Source organism: Cetorhinus maximus, chromosome 24, assembly GCF_964194155.1.
Source record: "Cetorhinus maximus chromosome 24, sCetMax3.hap1.1, whole genome shotgun sequence".
Taxonomy (NCBI): Eukaryota; Metazoa; Chordata; class Chondrichthyes; order Lamniformes; family Cetorhinidae; genus Cetorhinus; species Cetorhinus maximus.
In genome coordinates this window covers 48,151,331-48,169,223 of record NC_135902.1, presented here as the reverse complement: position 1 = coordinate 48,169,223, position 17,893 = coordinate 48,151,331, and the positions used below count along the sequence as shown (strand labels likewise).

Sequence of the window (17,893 nt, the reverse complement as noted above, 5' to 3'; positions counted from 1 at the left end):
TTGAAATTCTCTCTGGAATGACATACAATGTGTTATGAACCAGGGAGTGCAAAGTCTAATCCCGCCCTCACCCGACATCTACACCTGCCCTTTCCAACAGGACTCGCTGGACAGTTGGGGGGGGATTCGGGGTTGGGTAAGGGGGTGCTGCAGGCTGATCTACCGAGGGGTTTCTGTCTTAATTTTCATGCATTTATTTCCAATTATCAGCATCCAGTGCATTTTGCTTTTGTAGAACCTGATCCTCTGGTTACGTATTTAAGCAAAACAGGTGGCTATCCGTTCAACAAGATCTAACAATCCCAGAACATTAATAACTTTGGACCAAGAGCATTAGGTGTCTGGAAGGGTCTTCTGGGCTAATGGCCGTGGAGGCGGCAGAAACTCTTCAATCAAGCAGTGACGCCAGGTGTGCAGAAAACCAAAGGTTTCAACGGAAGACTCAGCTAGATGGGCCAAATGGCCTCCCTCATCTGTACTTACCCTTTTGAATAAGGAGATATCAGATACACCTTAATCCTATCATATAGTAAACTATTATATATAGGGTCTATTCTGCAATTCTAACCCTGAGAATCAAAAGGGAGATATAGCCTTGTACATGACCATTCAGCCCCTCATGCCCATACTGGCTCTTTGAAAGAGCTATCCAATTAGTCCCACTCCCCTGCTCTTTCCCCATAACCCTGAGGTGTCAGCTCCTTTTCAAGTACATACCGCCTTAATTCCACCTCTGGCTTAGATCAACAAAGGACATTTGAACTAGAGACTTGGGTCATCACCGTGCCGTGTTCTGCAGTCACCTAATCAGCCTTTAGGAGAATGAGGTTTGGTTTCTATGAGTGCCATTCCCTCCATCAGTGGTAGCAATGTTTCATTCTGGGTGAGTTATCATGACTAAGAACCCACCACCTGCTGGGAATGAATGTCACGTCAAACTCAAAAAGCATTTCTCTGTTACCAGCCCGGGGCTGATAGTGTGGTCAACAGATAAGTGATGAGACGCTTAATATTCAAATTATAAAGAAATGAAAAAAGCTGGCATTCTATCACAGACAAATTAAATCGCAGCTGATAAAATTCCTCCCAGGAGACGGTTAATAAATATTCAAGCAAGTAATGCTTATTTAATGAACTCCAAATCACGTCCTAACTTGTCAAAACAGGTAAGCACTCAAAACAGCAGACTTCCTTCACTTTATGGAATATCAATCATTCCTCTGAACTTTGGGGTCTGTTTATATATTTTTTTTTAAAAATGAAGTTGCAAGCTGTGAGGGTTAGGCCCGTTACTCCCCGCTTTCTGCACTCATGGTAGATGTGGTTATGTGCAGCCTTCCAGACCCAGCACTGGCTTCACCAGCGCGGACATGCTGGTAATGGTTCTGACGCTGTCACTCACATCTCCTCAAGGCCCAGGCTTCCCAACCCAGGGCGGTAGGGGGTCCACAGGGTCTCAAGGGGTGCGTCAAAGCTGCCCTCTGCCCAAGGACCACATGCTATCACTGGCAGCGATGCCCTTTGCACCTTTATTTACAGCAGCGTGGACCTGAGGGGCAAGGAGCACAAGAGCGATCAGTGGTCAGAGGTATCTCAAGCTGCCAGGGTGGTCAGTGCCCAGCCTGCACAGACAGAGCCAGGCGGTCCGCAGACCTGCACGAGAGGTGGACCTCTTACCCTGACTGAGGTGGGCAAGAGGCTGGTGCAGTCCTTGATACTAAACAAAACACCACAGGACAAAGGGGTGCTGAGTAAAGAGTTGAGCTCAATGCTTAATATTTTTGCAGACATTATTTTGATTTCTACGAATGAAAGGCTTGCATTTAATTAGCACCTTTCACAACCTCAGGACATCCCAATTACACTTCACAAACAACGAAATATTTTTGAAGTGTAGTTACTGTTGTAACCTTAAGAAACGCACCAGCCAATTTGTGCACAGCAAGCTCCCACAAGCAGCAATATGACAATGACCAGATAACCTGTTTTGGTGATGCTGATTGAGGGATAAATACTGGCCAGGACACCAGGGATAACTCCCCCTGCTCTTCTCAAGGGTATTATTTCAAAGATCTTTTACATCCACTCTGAGGACACACAGGGCCTCGGGTGTAACGTCTCATCTGAAAGTTCCGACAGTGCAGCACTCCTTCAGTACTGCACTGGAGCGCCTGCCTGTGCTTCAGTCCTGGAGCGGGATTTGAACCTCCTGAGTCGGAGGTGAGAGTGCTACCACCTGAGCCACAGCTGACAATTCCACAACATAAATGTACAAATAACATTCAGCGTCTGAAAATAGTCTTCTGGCTAATGGGTTTGGAGACAGAAACAATTTAAGCTGCCAAGGTGTTGTGATGGGGGTGGGGTGGGTTTGGGAACCAAAGGTGTCGGTGGAAGGCTCAGCTAGATGGGTCGAATGGCTTCCCTCATCTGTGCCTATCCTTCTGAATAAGGAACCATCAGCTACTCTTCATTCTTCTCACAACAGTTATAATAAACTCTTATATAGAGGGTTCACTAAGCAATTCTCATCCTGATAGAATAATACAACCTAGAAAGAGAACATTCAGCCCATCGTGCCTGCGATGGCTCTTTATAAAAGCTACTCAATTAGCCGCACTCCAGTGCTCTTTCCCCATTGCCCTACTATGTTCTTTACTTTGCATCTTTATTCTACTCCCATTTGAACCATAACCATATTCCAGGAATGCTTTGTAACAAGGGGGTACACATTTATTACAATCGCACAAAACTAAAGCACAGGTTGGATAAAGGAAAAGCTTTACACAGAGGGTGCTTCGAATGTCGAATCTTCAATTCGGTAACACCCTTGTAGCAGGAGTCCAGTCATTATTCAAGGAGGGAATTAGATCGTTCTGATTTTGAAGGAATATTCAGAAGGTACCGGCAACGAGCAGGAGAGTGTGGTCGGACTGGGTGGCCCATGGATAGTAACAGCAGCAGAGATGTGATGGGCTGAAGGGCCTACTCTACACTGTGACATTGTGTGGTCAGCCTGCAATCAAAGACTTAAACTGATCAAAGCAACACACAGTCTTCATCTATCAAGGTGGGTAGACACACACTTCAGAAGCTAACATGATATTACCATCAGTAGCCATGTAAAAAGGAAGCAGAGGAATGAGGGGATGAGAGGTGGAGGGAGGGGGGAGGGGGGTGGTGAGTGGGAGGGGTCACCGACCTTAATCAAACTCAATTAATACTGACCTTTTCTCAGATACGTTTATGCTGGGAACTAATTTGGATGGAAATAAATGTTCTGAAATCCTATCAAAGTGGGCTCCATCAATCAAGGGTAATTATTTTCCATTAATGACCAGCTCTGTAACACACCAACCTGACATCTTGGATCCCTGACTAATATAGTTCACCATGAGACAGGCAGCAGAATGCAGATCGCCAGCTGTAACTCAAATGCCCTGGTTCACTGCGTTGATGAATCAGTGACAGACATTGTGCATCAGCAGATGAGTTTTAGTAACACAGTTTCCCTCGGCTAAAGGGCTCATTTTCACATAAAAGCTCAGGTGCACACAGACCGCAGAGTCTGCCTAATATTAGAACACTGTCCAGTCTGACAGAGTACATCATACGCACTGTAACAAGGGGCAACTTTCCTCATAAACACTTCCAGACTGTTTTGAAGCTATGTTAAAAAAAAACAAATCACAAAAGGACCAGGTATTTTTATTTTTATTTCATTATAATAAATTTTTTTTTTAAATCAGCTATTTAGGACTTGGGGTGACTAGGGTCCTGATTATTAAGCCTAATTATTAAAAGCTTCTAGCTTTTTATTAAGCCCTCAGTCCATCCTCACCCTCCAATTATCTATTTTGATTTATATTCTGAAAAATCTCTGTACGAGCAGATACTGTCTGGAAGGAGCTACCGAGATGGATAGCTCGAGAACCCAGTCAACGCCAAGAGGAGATGCAGCTATTAACCCTAAATGCAGTCATTAGCTCAGTGTTCTTAATCAACTGTCAGTTTACTGATGCATTAATTAATCCAACCCCTCTGCAGTGGTGATAGATGGAGGGGAGAAGATGTGGCAGCTTGTTAATTTAATATCACTGCAGATTTAATCAGAGTTTCACACTAATATACATAAGGACACAGTACAAGTATCCCAATTATGCCTGCAACTTTTCCAATTCTCCTCTCTCCAGTTTGTTCCCTTCCTCATGCTGCCAACTCATTCCTACCCAGTCTTTGTGCACAAGTCCAGGCCAACGATGGTGCGAGCTGTACAACCATGTGGGGCTTCACAGCAGCTACAGCACTCAGCAGGCAGAGCTCAGTGGTGTACAGTACAGTTACTGAGCTGACTGAAGTTCAATTTGGCCTCCCAGCTGACAACCTGGACACCCAGCAATCGGAGGCCTAGATTCAAGCTTTATTCATAATTGCTTCAACCAAGTTACGCACCATTAAAAAAGCAGGATAAGGCAAGATTATTTTACTGACACGGTGATTGGATTAACAGATCGAACTCCTAGAGAGATTTTATTACAGCTGGACACCAAACAATGGGGCTAAAATCTCATCTTCTCAAACAACAGAGTAATTTAAAGCAACGTGCAGTGAAGCTATTGCACTGTGGTAGTGAATCCCTTCAACACATCCTATACCACCCACATGAACATATTAATGAGCTGTTCTACATGATGACCATTTCCATCATTAGCATAGGAACAAAGAACGGCTATTCAGCCCCTTGAGTCCATTCTGTTCAATCGATGATCAGTACTGTACCGCCGCATCCACCTTTGAAGCAGACCCCACAAGGGAGATGGTGGCATTGTGGTATTGTCGCTGGACTGGTAACCCAGGGTAACCCAGGGTAAGGCTGTGGGGACCCAGGTTCAAATCCCACCACGGCAGATGGTGGAATTTGAATTCAATAAAAATCTGGAATTGAAAAAAAGTCTAGTGATGACCATGAAACCATTGCCGGTTGTAGTAAAAACCCATCTGGTTCACTAACGTCCTTTAGGGAAGGGAATCTGCCCTACTTACCCGGTCTGGTTTACATGTGACTCCAGACCCACAGCAATGTGGTTGACTCTTAAATGCCCTCTGAACAAGGGCAATTAGGGATGGGTAATAAATGCTGGCCCAGCCAGTGAATAAGAAAAGTTAAAAAAAACAGCCTAATAAACAAAAATCTGTCAAAATCACTCTTTAATATTTCAATTGAAGGAATTCCAGATTTCCACTTGGTGTGAAGAAAGGCTTCTTGCTTTCACTCCCGAATGGCCTGGCTTTAATTTCAGATCGTCTCCCCCCCCGCCCCCACCACCCTCCAAACCCAGCCCCACCTCAGAGGTTCTGCTTCTTAATTTCATACTGACCATGCAGAACCTCCTTCCTTGTCCTTCTATGTCATATATGACTGTATGTAAGTGGCATGCACCTACCGAGGTAGATTTCTTCCATCATTAACAGTGAGTTGCTGCTGCATTGCCCCCTTTGGGGAACGTCTGTAAATGCAGCCTATGCTTGAATTGAGGCTGGGCGATGGGGCGATGCAGGTCGCATGGAGGAGGGGAAGGACTAGCAGCAAAGGGTGGAGCAGTGGTTGGACAAAGATTGAAGGGATAGTGCAGGCTGCGCGGGTGCCCTTTAAATATGACGGCCAGACCTTTGACCGCACGAGGTGACGGCAGGGATGGCGACCCCTTGGTTGCCGTGCCCGCGAGAATCAGCGGGCTCCTCGTGGGCGCTTATTTAACGAGCTAAACAGCACAAGATCGTGTGTGGTCAGCCACTCTGACCAGAGCTGAAACCACTCCCACTTCCACCAAGCTTTGACACCCAAACGGAAAGTACCAGCCTACCGGGCAGTATCGAGGGAGTGCCACACTGTCCAAGGTGCCGTTTTTTTGTACATGGTGCTAAACGGAGATTTAATCCGTATGAGTGGCAGTGGTGGGAATGGGGGGTTATTTGAAGGGGGGCGTTATTTGAGGGGGGGGGGTTACTGGAGGGCGGGGTTATTTGAAGGGGGGTTATTGGAGGGCGGGGTTATTTGAAGGGGGGGTTATTTGAAGGGGGGGTTATTTGAAGGGGGGTTATTGGAGGGCGGGGTTATTTGAAGGGGGGGTTATTTGAGGTGGGGGGGTTATTGGAGGGCGGGGTTTTTGGAGGGCAGGGTTATTTGAGGGGGGGTTATTTGAGGGGGGTTATTTGAAGGGGGGGTTATTGGAGGGCGGGGTTATTTAAAGGGGGATTATTTTAAGGGGGGGTTATTTGAGGGGGGAGTTATTTGAGGGGGGAGTTATTTGAGGGGGGAGTTATTTGAGGGGGGGTTATTTGAGGGGGGAGTTATTTGACGGGGGGGTTATTTGACGGGGGGGGTTATTTGACGGGGGGATTATTTGAGGGGGGAGTTATTTGAGGGGGGTTATTTGAGGGGGGGATTATTTGAGGGGGCGGGTTATTTGAAAGGGGGGGTTATTTGAAAGGGGGGGTTATTTGAAAGGGGGGGTTATTTGAAAGGGGGGGTTATTTGAAGGGGGGATTATTTGAGGGGGGGTTATTTGAGGGGGGAGTTATTTGAGGGGGGATTATTTGAGGGGGGGTTATTTGAGGGGGGGGTTATTTGAGGGGGGGGTTATTTGAGGGGGGGGTTATTTGAGGGGGGAGTTATTTGAGGGGGGTGTTATTTGAGGGGGGGTTATTTGAGGGGGGGGTTATTTGAGGGGGAGGTTATTTGAATTGTATACCTCTTCACACTAATTCAAAGCTGCTTTTTTTTCCACTTCCTGGATTTTGCCTTTCACATGTTGACAAAAGAAAAAAAAAAAATCGCCCAGAAAATTCGAAACCTCCTGGATTGAGGCTGGGTAATAATTTCCCACTGGCCCGAGCTGCTTCAAAAAGATTTCTGGGATATTATGGGGTATTATTAGAAATAATTACGTTGTAATGTGTAAATGAAGATAATTCAAGAACTACAAAGCAAGACCTGGTGTTCAAAGGGTTCAGCTCAGCCTATTGCAGCAAGGACAGAAAACACATTGAATCTCACATCAAAAGTGTCAAACTGAAAGCTGACAGCTGCATATTCATTAGAGGCTGACATCACCTGGGGACTTCAATGGTCAATCTCCAGGGCACCCGGCATCATTTATTCCAAACCTTAGTAAACCGACAAGCAGAGCGAGGCCCAGCTAATAAATCTATTTCCAAACTTTGTGCTGGGGCGTGGGGATGAATTTTGCTCTCAAGGCAAACGAGGAGAGCGGTTTCTCCACAGGCAGGCTCATTGTGACCGGTTGCCATGTCAACCAAACAGGAACCAACCCCGCAACTCCACCTCCACCCCCCACTAAATAAACAAATGTCCTCTGCAGCCCCCAACAACTTGCATTTATATAGCGCCTTTAATGTAGCAACACGTCCCAAGTTACTTCAAAGGAGCAATGTCATACAAAAATTTAACACCGAGCCACATGAGGTGATGAGAGTCAGATGGCCAAGAGCTTGGTCCAAGAGGTAGGTTTTTGTTGTAAGGCGTTGGGTCTAGTTCAGTCGGTCTTATTAAGGTATTTGCAGTCTTAGGTAGTTCAACAGTAAGCATTTATTAACTACTAGAAACTATTAACTTTGGCACAATAAAGGTCCAAGCTAGGAGCTGTCTCCATGCTTGTTTCTACACATGGCTCTGTCCAATACTACACTGACCCCTAGGTGTAGGTCATGTGTTCTCTTACATCACTCTGTGGACGATACCATACTCAGCCCCTTGCTAGCCATTTATGCTCCAGATCCTTGTACCACAGTTTTCAGGAGTGTCTTAAAGGAGGAGAAAGGGGTAGGGAGGCGGAGAGGTGTAGGGAGGGAAGTGCAGAGCTCAGGGCCTTGGCAGTTACAGACACAACCAACAATAGCGGAGCGATTAAAATTGGGATGCAACAATGCGTTGTGAGCGCCCCCGCTGTCCAGGAGAAACATTTCAGCGCCTCGCACTAGCCAGCCTTTTGACCTCCGAGCACTGAATGATACAGCTTTGAAGGCGGCCGTTTGGCCCATCCAGCCCGTGCTGGCTCTTTAAAAGAGCTGTGCAAAAGTAGTTACACACACCACCCACGACCCCCACCCGCCCCACGTGCTTTCCCAACAGCCCTGCGCATTTTGCCTTTTTACAAGAATTCACTCAAATCCCTTTTGAATCTTACCGCTGAATCAGGCAGTGCACCCCCCAGTCACCACAACCCCACTGCTCAATTTCCCTCCCGTTCTTCTGGCAATTACCTTAAAGCCATGCCCCCTGGTTATCAGCCCTCCTGTGATGATCGAGTAGGAACAGAGTTAAGTAAGATTTCCCAATCCACATAAATCAGCGACTGTAAACAGAAAGATGGTGCTTACCGGATTATCAGGTTATTTATTTTGAACTGAGTCTCAATGACACCTGTTGTCCGTAGCCGAACTCTCAGTAAATCCATCTGTGTGGGTTTGTATTCAGGTGCAGTAATTCGTCTCATGTTTAGGAAAAAACTGCAGAGAGCAAAGACAAGCTTTTTAATAAAAGATTGACAAATAAGAACAACGGAATATATCATTTTATCAAATCCCCAAAATGCTTCACAGCCAATGCATTCAGTCACTGCTGTGTAGCTGGTCAACACGGCAGCCATTTTGCACACAGTCAGATCCCACAAACAGCAAAGATATTAATGACCAGTTATTCTGTTTTGGTGGTGTTGGGTGAGGGATAGATGTGGGGCCAGGGCGCCTGCAGAACATCTCTGTTCTTGTTTGTATATCTCCTTCAAGCTTGCCTTCCAAGTCTGTGACCTCTACCACTGAGAAGGACGAGGGCAGCAGATAGATGGGAACACCACCACCTGGAAGTTCCCCTCCAAGCCACAAACCATCCTGACTTGGAAAATGTGTCGCCGTTCCTTCACTGCCGCTGGGTCAAAATCCTGGAACTCCCTCCCTTACACCACCTGGACTGCAGTGGTTCAAGAAGGCAGCTCACCACCAACCTTCTCAAGGGCAATTAGGGAGGGCCAATAAATGCTGTCCCAGCCAGCTCACATCCCATGGACTAATAAAATAAAATAAAATACCACGGGCATGGCTACCTGAGGGGGTAAACTGGATCTGGAATTAACGCTCATCCGAAAGGCGGCACCTATGGCAGTGCTGCATCCCCTCAGTGCTGTGGGGAAGTGTAGGCAGAAAGTGTAGGTTCGAGGCCCTGAAGTGCAACTTGAAGCCACAATCTCCTAGATCAACTTTGAGCATTACCATTGAGCCAAGTTTGACAGGGTGTAATTTTGCAAATGGGTTGTCATTCCATACCTCGATTCATCAGGCTCAACCACACCACCCATCATTGCCCAAACATCTGGTCGCCAAAAACCAACAGGAAGCATTGAAGAGACACAAACCCCAGTTTTAAGGTGTTTGAGGTATGAGGAAAGGCTTATGAAAGGACGGAGAGCGAGAGGGGGTCTTATAGGACCTGCAGAATAGCGGCAAAGATACTAACAAGTAAATCCAGAAGATTACTCTAAATTAAACTGCTTATTCCTGAGGGGATGTTGGAAACTCTGGGGTGTCCTGGTGCGTAAGTGGAACAAGGCAGTATTGGGGGAGGGGAAGGGGAATAAAAAAACAAACAGAGGCTCAATGTGCTAACGGAAAACCTTAGGATACCAGATATCAGGAGGTTCTTAATACAAAATAAGATGTGGAATGGAGTCCAGGTTAATAAATACATAGAATTACAGATTGTACAGACAGAAGCAGGCCATTCAGCCCAACAGGTCCATGCCAGTATTTATGCTCCACTGAAGCCTCATACCTACTCCATTGAATCCCACAGTTTATCCCATCGATTCCTTTTAGACTTTGTTATGAATTCTGTTGTCAGCTCAGTTATATCACAGACCTTGTGTCAATAGCTTCAACTGCTCCACGGCCTATTAAACAGTATAATATCCATCACATTCTGCTTCTCTTCAGCTCTGAAGAAGAGTGCAATAGACTTGAAACATTAACTCTGCTTCTCTCTCTCTACAGATGCTGCCAGACCTGCTGAGTCTTTCCAGCATTTTTGGTTTTTATTGCAGGTTTCTGGCATCTGCGGTATTTTGCTTTTATCTCAGTGCTTCAACTTGATGCTGGTTGGAAAACCGAGGTTTTCCAAATTAGTGGCAAAACTAGACCCCAAGCTCTGGAATTCCCTCCTTAAAATCTCTACTTTGCTCTTCAAAACCTCCCTCTTTACAGCGCCTCTCTGATCCCAGCTTCTGGTCCTAGTGCCAACATCTCCTTAGGTGTCTCGGTGTCAGATCTTGCCAGACTACACTTTGGGGTGTCTTACTCCAGTTAAAGGTGCCATATAAATGCAAGTTGTTGCAGTAGATAGTGTAGAGTCGCGAAGTCCAATAAGTCAGGTTGAACAAGACACGCGAGACCACACGCAGAATGATCGCTCTCGCCTACTGCAACACAGAACAACACTGATCAAATCCAAGGGGCCTGGATGCTCCCAGTGATCTGGGTCTCTTCTCAAAATAAAGACTTGCATTTATAAGAGCACCTTTCATGAGCTCAGAATGTCCCAAAGTGCCCTCCAACCAACAGAATATTTTTTTCTTTGAAAAGGAGTAGTCACTGTTCCAATGGCAGGAAATGCGGTTGACAATTTGTACAGAGGTCCCACAAGCAGTGATAAGGTAATAAATCTGTTTTAACGATGTTGACCGGGGGTTAAATATCAGCTGTAACATTGCGGAGAGACCCGTTGCTCTTCTTCAAATCGTTCCGCGGAAGCCTCGGCTCAACTTCTCCTCCGAAAGGCAGCGCCTCCGACAGTGCAGCACTCCCGATTCGGCGCTCGGGACTCTGAAGTGAGACTTGAACCCATGACCTTCAGTCCCAAGGTGGGGGTGGGGGGTTACAGTGTTGTGCAGAGAGCCACAGCTGACACTGGAAACTCTGGAGGCAGTGGAGGTGGGGGTTGGGGGAAAGAGGGTGGGGGGGGGGAAGAGGGCGTTGGAAGAGGAGACAAGGGAGAACCCGACATGGAACCTGCAGCCTTACTTCACTTTGCTGGATCACTGTCGCTCCGGTTCAAACCCGAGGCTTGTTTTTGTTTTTGTACTGTGAGAAAAGGGGTCTTATTTTAAGCCAGGATGTTACCTCGTTTCAAGCAGCAAATAACCAGCCAGGGGTGAAATATCAAAGTGAAATATCTCAATGGTCTCACTAAAAACCCATCCCTGGAGGCCATTTGTGCTCGCACTTGTCAAACTGAATCGGCTGTCAAACTATTTCACCACATAGGTTTGGACGATGACAGGCGAGTCGCCCCCATGGTGAAGCAAGTGGCAGTTGTTGCATCAGTTCTCAAAGCTGGGAGGTGGTGCCCAGGACCTCGGGCCTCTGTGCCAGGAGGCACCAGCCAAGAAAATCCGAGCGTCCGGTGTCGAATTAGGCCGTCAAATGTCAGGTGCTGAATTGCTTTCGAATTCTGAATGACACGAAAACAGCTGACAGGCAACGGGTCGGTTCAGGTACAGTCGCTGCTGCCACCCCCATCAGTCACCCAGCAGTGATGGACGTCACTTTAAGACCAGCCCCAACGGTCAAACACGAGGCTGGGAGATGCAGCAATGTCCGAGCCAGCCAGACCATCTGTCCGACGAATGGTGACCCCCCCAAGATAGGCAAAATCTGGAACTCTCGCCCAAAAGAGGGTCGGGGTGGGGGCAAATCTACATTTTTAAAGGCGAGGTCAATAGATTATTGTTAGGGAAACGGAACCAGGACTGGTAAATGAAGTTCACGCACGCATTAGTCGTGGGTGGAAAAAGCTAAATGGGCTGAATGGCCTCCTCCTAACTGGATAATATCAGGTGTCGAAATATATACAGAGATATAGAGCTGCTGAGTCAACCTGCCTTTGGACAGCTTCATGCAAACAGTGTAGGGCCCAGCACGGGCATCCCTGTCTGTAGAGCCTCTCTCACCCCAGGCCCCATCAACAGGCCTGGTCGGGTCTCGGGGGTGAGGCTGTTCCCACAGGGAACGTAGTCCAGGTAGTTAATTTTAAAACAGAACAAATTGAGTTTGCATCTTAAATGATGCGAATCTCAAACCTCCCCTTGACACAAGCCTGTCCCAATAAATTAGCAACTGCCCACTTCACATTGGTGAAGATGTCAGGGGCACCATTACTGACGTGGACATTTATTCTCCCTGAACCTGCAAGAGGTAAAGAAGAGAAATGGTTACCTTCTAATAGACAACCACAGTACGATGGATGATGAAGCATGTTTCTTGTTATAGTACATGGCGGTTGGTGGGTGGGGGAGGGGTGGGGTTGGTGACTGGGGAAGGGGTGGGGTTGCTGACTGGGGAAGGGGTGGGGTTGGTGACTGGGGGAGGGGTGGGGTTGGTGACTGGGGGAGGGGTGGGGTTGGTGACTGGGGGGAGGGGTACGGATGGTGACTGGGGGAGGGGTACGGATGGTGACTGGGGGAGGGGTGGGGTTGGTGACTGGGGGAGGGGTGGGGTTGGTGACTGGGGGAGGGGTGGGGTTGGTGACTGGGGGAGGGGTGGGGTTGGTGACTGGGGGAGGGGTGGGGTTGGTGACTGGGGGAGGGGTGGGGTTGGTGATTGGGGGAGGGGTGGGGTGCAGTTCCAGGGTCAGAGGTATTGCTAACCTGGCAAAGATCAGGGTTCAGTTAATTGACCCACCACCTCAGCAGTTGTTCGATCAATTGATAATGGAGTTGTTGACTAATCACAGGGAATAATCTCTATCAATCAGTCTACAACAGATTCAGACAGGAGGTGATGATAACCTCCGTGCTGAAGAGCTTTGAGAACCATCGATCTAAAATTACATGCTCTTCTAATCATATTGTACTCAGCCCACAACATGTCTCAATTTACTCGCCTACATTGCATTCCAAAATGTTTAAATCTATCTAATTTGTAATGGGATCAGTCAATACTATTGTCTCTCACTGTTGGCAGCCTTTTCTATAGATTGTTCACCTTCTCACCGTTTCTGCGGTTTGGTGCTGAATTTACTGCACCCCTCCCCCCAACCCCACTCAAGCTGTGTCCTCTGGTTCCACTGTCCTGGACAAGGTCTCGATCAACCTTATCTAACCATTAAAATCCAACAATCAGATCACATCTAAAGTCAGCACATGAACCCAGGGGCAGGTGCTGCAATGGAACCAAGGGGTGTTTTTTAATAATCTGCTGCCCCTCAGGTCACTGATGCTGTTCCGCCCGGATATCCTGTGACCCTCGGTGAATTTCCTACTCCAGTCCTCACCTCTTCCGCGGATCCCGCATTTTAATTCCTCCGCGATTGGCAGACGCGTGTTCAGGTGCCTTGGCTTCAGGCTCTGAAATTCTCTCCCTAAACCTCCACGCTCTCTCTCTCCTCCGGGCAAGTCAATCCAAAACAACAGGCGCTGGTCACCAGCCCCGAAATCTCACCACGTGGCTCGATGTCAAACTTCATTTGATCCCACTCCTTGTGAAGCCCCCCCTGGCATATATTACCACGCTAAAGGCGCTATACAAATGCAGGCTGCTGTTGAATTGTTATCGGTGAGGATATGCAGGAGTTTAAATGAAAGTTGCTCCAAGTTTATTCATTCAACAGCTGCTGGGAGGGCATTCAGTCCCCGACTCTATATTTAGGTTCATTTTCAGACATTTCCTGGGAGTTGTTCATGCAGCCCAGGCACACGGGCAGCTTCCTGTCAGCTTGTGGGCAGTTTTTGGGGAGGCCCATCATTATTGAAGACATCCTGTGAATATTTAGCAGCCTGACTCAATCAGGAGAGAGGCGCGTTTGATCTCCTTTCATTAGTTACACTTCAAAGAAGTTGGAATGTATATCTTATCCAGTGCAGCTGTGGATATAGAGAGAGGCAGAGCGTAAAAGGGAGAGAGAGAGAGAGAAAGAGGCAGAGAGTGAGAGAGAGAGCGAGGCAGAGAGTAAAAGGGAGAGAGAGAGACAGAGTAAAAGGGTGAAAGAGATAGGGAATAAGACACAGAGAAAGAGAAACACAGTAAGAAAGAGAGACAGAGAGTAAAAGAGAGACATTGAGAGAGAGAGACACACACACACACACACACACACACACACACACACACACACACACACACACACAGAGTAAAAGGGAGAGAGACAGACAGAGTAAAAGGGGGAGAGAGAGCGAGAGAGAGAGCACGAGACAGAGAGCGCTGGACAGAGAGCAAGAGAGCGCGGGACAGAGAGCAAGAGAGCGCGGGACAGAGAGCAAGAGAGCGCGGGACAGAGAGCAAGAGAGCGCGGGACAGAGAGCAAGAGAGCGCGGGACAGAGAGCAAGAGAGCGCGGGACAGAGAGCAAGAGAGCGCGGGACAGAGAGCAAGAGAGCGCGGGACAGAGAGCAAGAGAGCGCGGGACAGAGAGCAAGAGAGCGCGGGACAGAGAGCAAGAGAGCGCGGGACAGAGAGCAAGAGAGCGCGGGACAGAGAGCAAGAGAGCGCGGGACAGAGAGCAAGACAGCGCGGGACAGAGAGCAAGAGAGCGCGGGACAGAGAGCAAGAGAGCGCGGGACAGAGAGCAAGAGAGCGCGGGACAGAGAGCAAGACAGCGCGGGACAGAGAGCAAGACAGCGCGGGACAGAGAGCAAGAGAGCGCGGGACAGAGAGCAAGAGAGCGCGGGACAGAGAGCAAGAGAGCGCGGGACAGAGAGCAAGAGAGCGCGGGACAGAGAGCAAGAGAGCGCGGGACAGAGAGCAAGAGAGCGCGGGACAGAGAGCAGGAGAGCGCGGGACAGAGAGCAGGAGAGCGCGGGACAGAGAGCAGGAGAGCGCGGGACAGAGAGCAGGAGAGCGCGGGACAGAGAGCAGGAGAGCGCGGGACAGAGAGCAAGAGAGCGCGGGACAGAGAGCAAGAGAGCGCGGGACAGAGAGCAAGAGAGCGCGGGACAGAGAGCAAGAGAGCGCGGGACAGAGAGCAAGAGAGCGCGGGACAGAGAGCAAGAGAGCGCGGGACAGAGAGCAAGAGAGCGCGGGACAGAGAGCAACAGAGCGCGGGACAGAGAGCAAGAGAGCGCGGGACAGAGAGCAAGACAGCGCGGGACAGAGAGCAAGACAGCGCGGGACAGAGAGCAAGAGAGCGCGGGACAGAGAGCAAGAGAGCGCGGGACAGAGAGCAAGAGAGCGCGGGACAGAGAGCAAGAGAGCGCGGGACAGAGAGCAAGAGAGCGCGGGACAGAGAGCAAGAGAGCGCGGGACAGAGAGCAAGAGAGCGCGGGACAGAGAGCAAGAGAGCGCGGGACAGAGAGCAAGACAGCGCGGGACAGAGAGCAAGAGAGCGCGGGACAGAGAGCAAGAGAGCGCGGGACAGAGAGCAAGAGAGCGCGGGACAGAGAGCAAGAGAGCGCGGGACAGAGAGCAACAGAGCGCGGGGCAGAGAGCAACAGAGCGCGGGGCAGAGAGCAAGAGAGCGCGGGGCAGAGAGCAAGAGAGCGCGGGGCAGAGAGCAAGAGAGCGCGGGGCAGAGAGCAAGAGAGCGCGGGGCAGAGAGCAAGAGAGCGCGGGGCAGAGAGCAAGAGAGCGCGGGGCAGAGAGCAAGAGAGCGCGGGGCAGAGAGCAAGAGAGCGCGGGACAGAGAGCAAGAGAGCGCGGGGCAGAGAGCAAGAGAGCGCGGGGCAGAGAGCAAGAGAGCGCGGGGCAGAGAGCAAGAGAGCGCGGGGCAGAGAGCAAGAGAGCGCGGGGCAGAGAGCAAGAGAGCGCGGGGCAGAGAGCAAGAGAGAGCGGGGCAAAGAGCAAGAGAGCGCCGGACAGAGAGTGAGAGAGAGCGAGAGAGAGAGCGCGAGAGAGAGCGCGAGAGAGAGCGCGAGAGAGAGCGCGAGAGAGAGCGCGAGAGAGAGCGCGAGAGAGAGCAAGAGAGCGAGAGAGAGCGAGAGAGAGAGCGAGAGTGCGAGAGAGAGTGCGAGAGAGAGAGCGAGACAGAGAGCGAGAGAGAGCGAGACAGAGAGCGAGAGATAGGGCGAGATAGGGCGAGTGAGAGAGAGCGAGTGAGGGAGAGAGTGAGTGAGAGAGAGCGAGTGAGAGAGAGCGAGTGAGAGAGAGAGCGAGTGAGAGAGCGCGAGCGAGTGAGAGAGCGCGAGAGAGAGAGAGAGCGCGAGAGAGAGAGAGAGCGAGACAGAGAGAGCGAGGCCGAGAGCGAGACAGAGAACGAGACAGAGAACGAGACAGAGAACGAGACAGAGAACGAGACAGAGAACGAGACAGGGAGTGAGAGAGAGAGCGAGACAGAGAGTGAGAGAGAGAGCGAGACAGAGAGTGAGAGAGAGAGCGAGACAGAGAGTGAGAGAGAGAACGAGACAGGGAGTGAAAGAGAGAGCGAGACAGGGAGTGAAAGAGAGAGCGAGACAGAGAGTGAGAGAGAGAGCGAGATAGAGAGTGAGAGAGAGAGCGAGACAGAGAGTGAGAGAGAGAGCGAGACAGAGAGTGAGAGAGAGAGCGAGACAGAGAGAGTGAGAGAGAGAGCAAGACAGAGAGAGTGAGAGAGAGAGCGAGACAGAGAGAGAGAGAGCGAGACAGAGAGTGAGAGAGCGAGACAGAGAGTGAGAGAGTGACAGAGAGCGAGACCGACAGCGAGACCGAGAGCGAGACAGAGAGAGCGAGACAGAAAGAGCGAGACAGAAAGAGCGAGACAGAGAGAGCGAGACAGAGAGAGCGAGACAGAGAGTGAGAGAGAGAGCGAGACAGATAGCGAGACAGAGAGCGAGACAGAGAGTGAGACAGAGAGTGAGACAGAGAGTGAGAGAGAGAGCGAGACAGAGAGTGAGACAGAGAGTGAGAGAGAGCGAGACAGAGAGTGAGAGAGAGAGAGTAAAAGAGACAGTAAAAGAAAGGGAGAAAGAGAGAATAACAGAGAGAGTCAGACAGAGAAAAAGGGAGAGAGACAGAGACAGACAGAGAGAGAGAGAGAGAGACAGACAGACAGAGAGTAAAAGGAAGAGAGAGACAATGGGTGAGCGAGAGGGTGAGTGAGAGGCAGCCGACCACCATTGTCAGAAGCCTGGGAGCTGGTGATGTGTTTGAAGTGTTTGAAGTGGCAGAACGCAGACTGTGCAAAACTCTCAATGGGACGACAGAGAAAAAGCCGGCAAGAAAAAAAACACACACACACACACTCTGCTGCAGTTTAGCAACCAATGTGGATCCATCATAAAATAATGTACAAAAACAGCCACGTGTCATTTGAAACATAAAAGGTCCCTCTATCAGGCTTCAGTTCTGATGAAGGATTCACACCCAAGTATTGGCTACTTGCCTTTTCCTGGCCTACCCTACATTTCTAGTATTTTCTGCAACCCTAGTGCACCTCACTTCACTTTCTTAAGCGACACAGAACTTCAAACACTCAAACTTATATCAAAATGATCCAGGTTTGGCAGATAGGTCTGCAGTAGGCCCTTCAGCCCCTCAAGAAGGTTCTGCCATTGTATTGGATCATCGTTAATCTATACCTCCATGTTCTCAAATAATTGGTCTACATGTTTGGAGGAGATTTCACTATTTATTATTGAGTCAGTTAAATTGATGGTCAGCTGCAGATTGCTCTATAGCGAGATGCTGGAAGTCGATTTTGTCGACACGTTTTACTGGTGCTCCTCCTCTATCAAGCGCCTGAGGTGAAGAGTAGACAGGGAAGAACTTGCAGTTCGAGAGCACTTTTCACAGTCTCAAGACGTTCCAAAGTGCTTTACAGCACACCACGGAGAACTACTTAACTTTTCTTGGAAATTATGCCACACAATCTTTCATGTCCACCCAATAAGGTCTCGGTTTAATGTTCCGTCTGCAAGTTA

The 17,893-nt window shown here is 49.2% G+C and overlaps 1 protein-coding gene across 2 annotated transcripts in view; it reads right to left on the bottom strand.

Annotated features, from left to right (window-relative positions):
* gnav1 (guanine nucleotide binding protein (G protein) alpha v1) overlaps positions 1–17,893 on the bottom strand; it is a 132,004-nt gene that overhangs the window by 53,794 nt on the left and 60,317 nt on the right. For both annotated transcript variants that reach the window (XM_078571208.1, XM_078571207.1), the window contains exon 5: positions 8,401–8,529. In XM_078571208.1, coding sequence (XP_078427334.1) covers positions 8,401–8,529 — 129 coding nt within the window. The remainder of the gene's footprint in view (positions 1–8,400; positions 8,530–17,893) is intronic.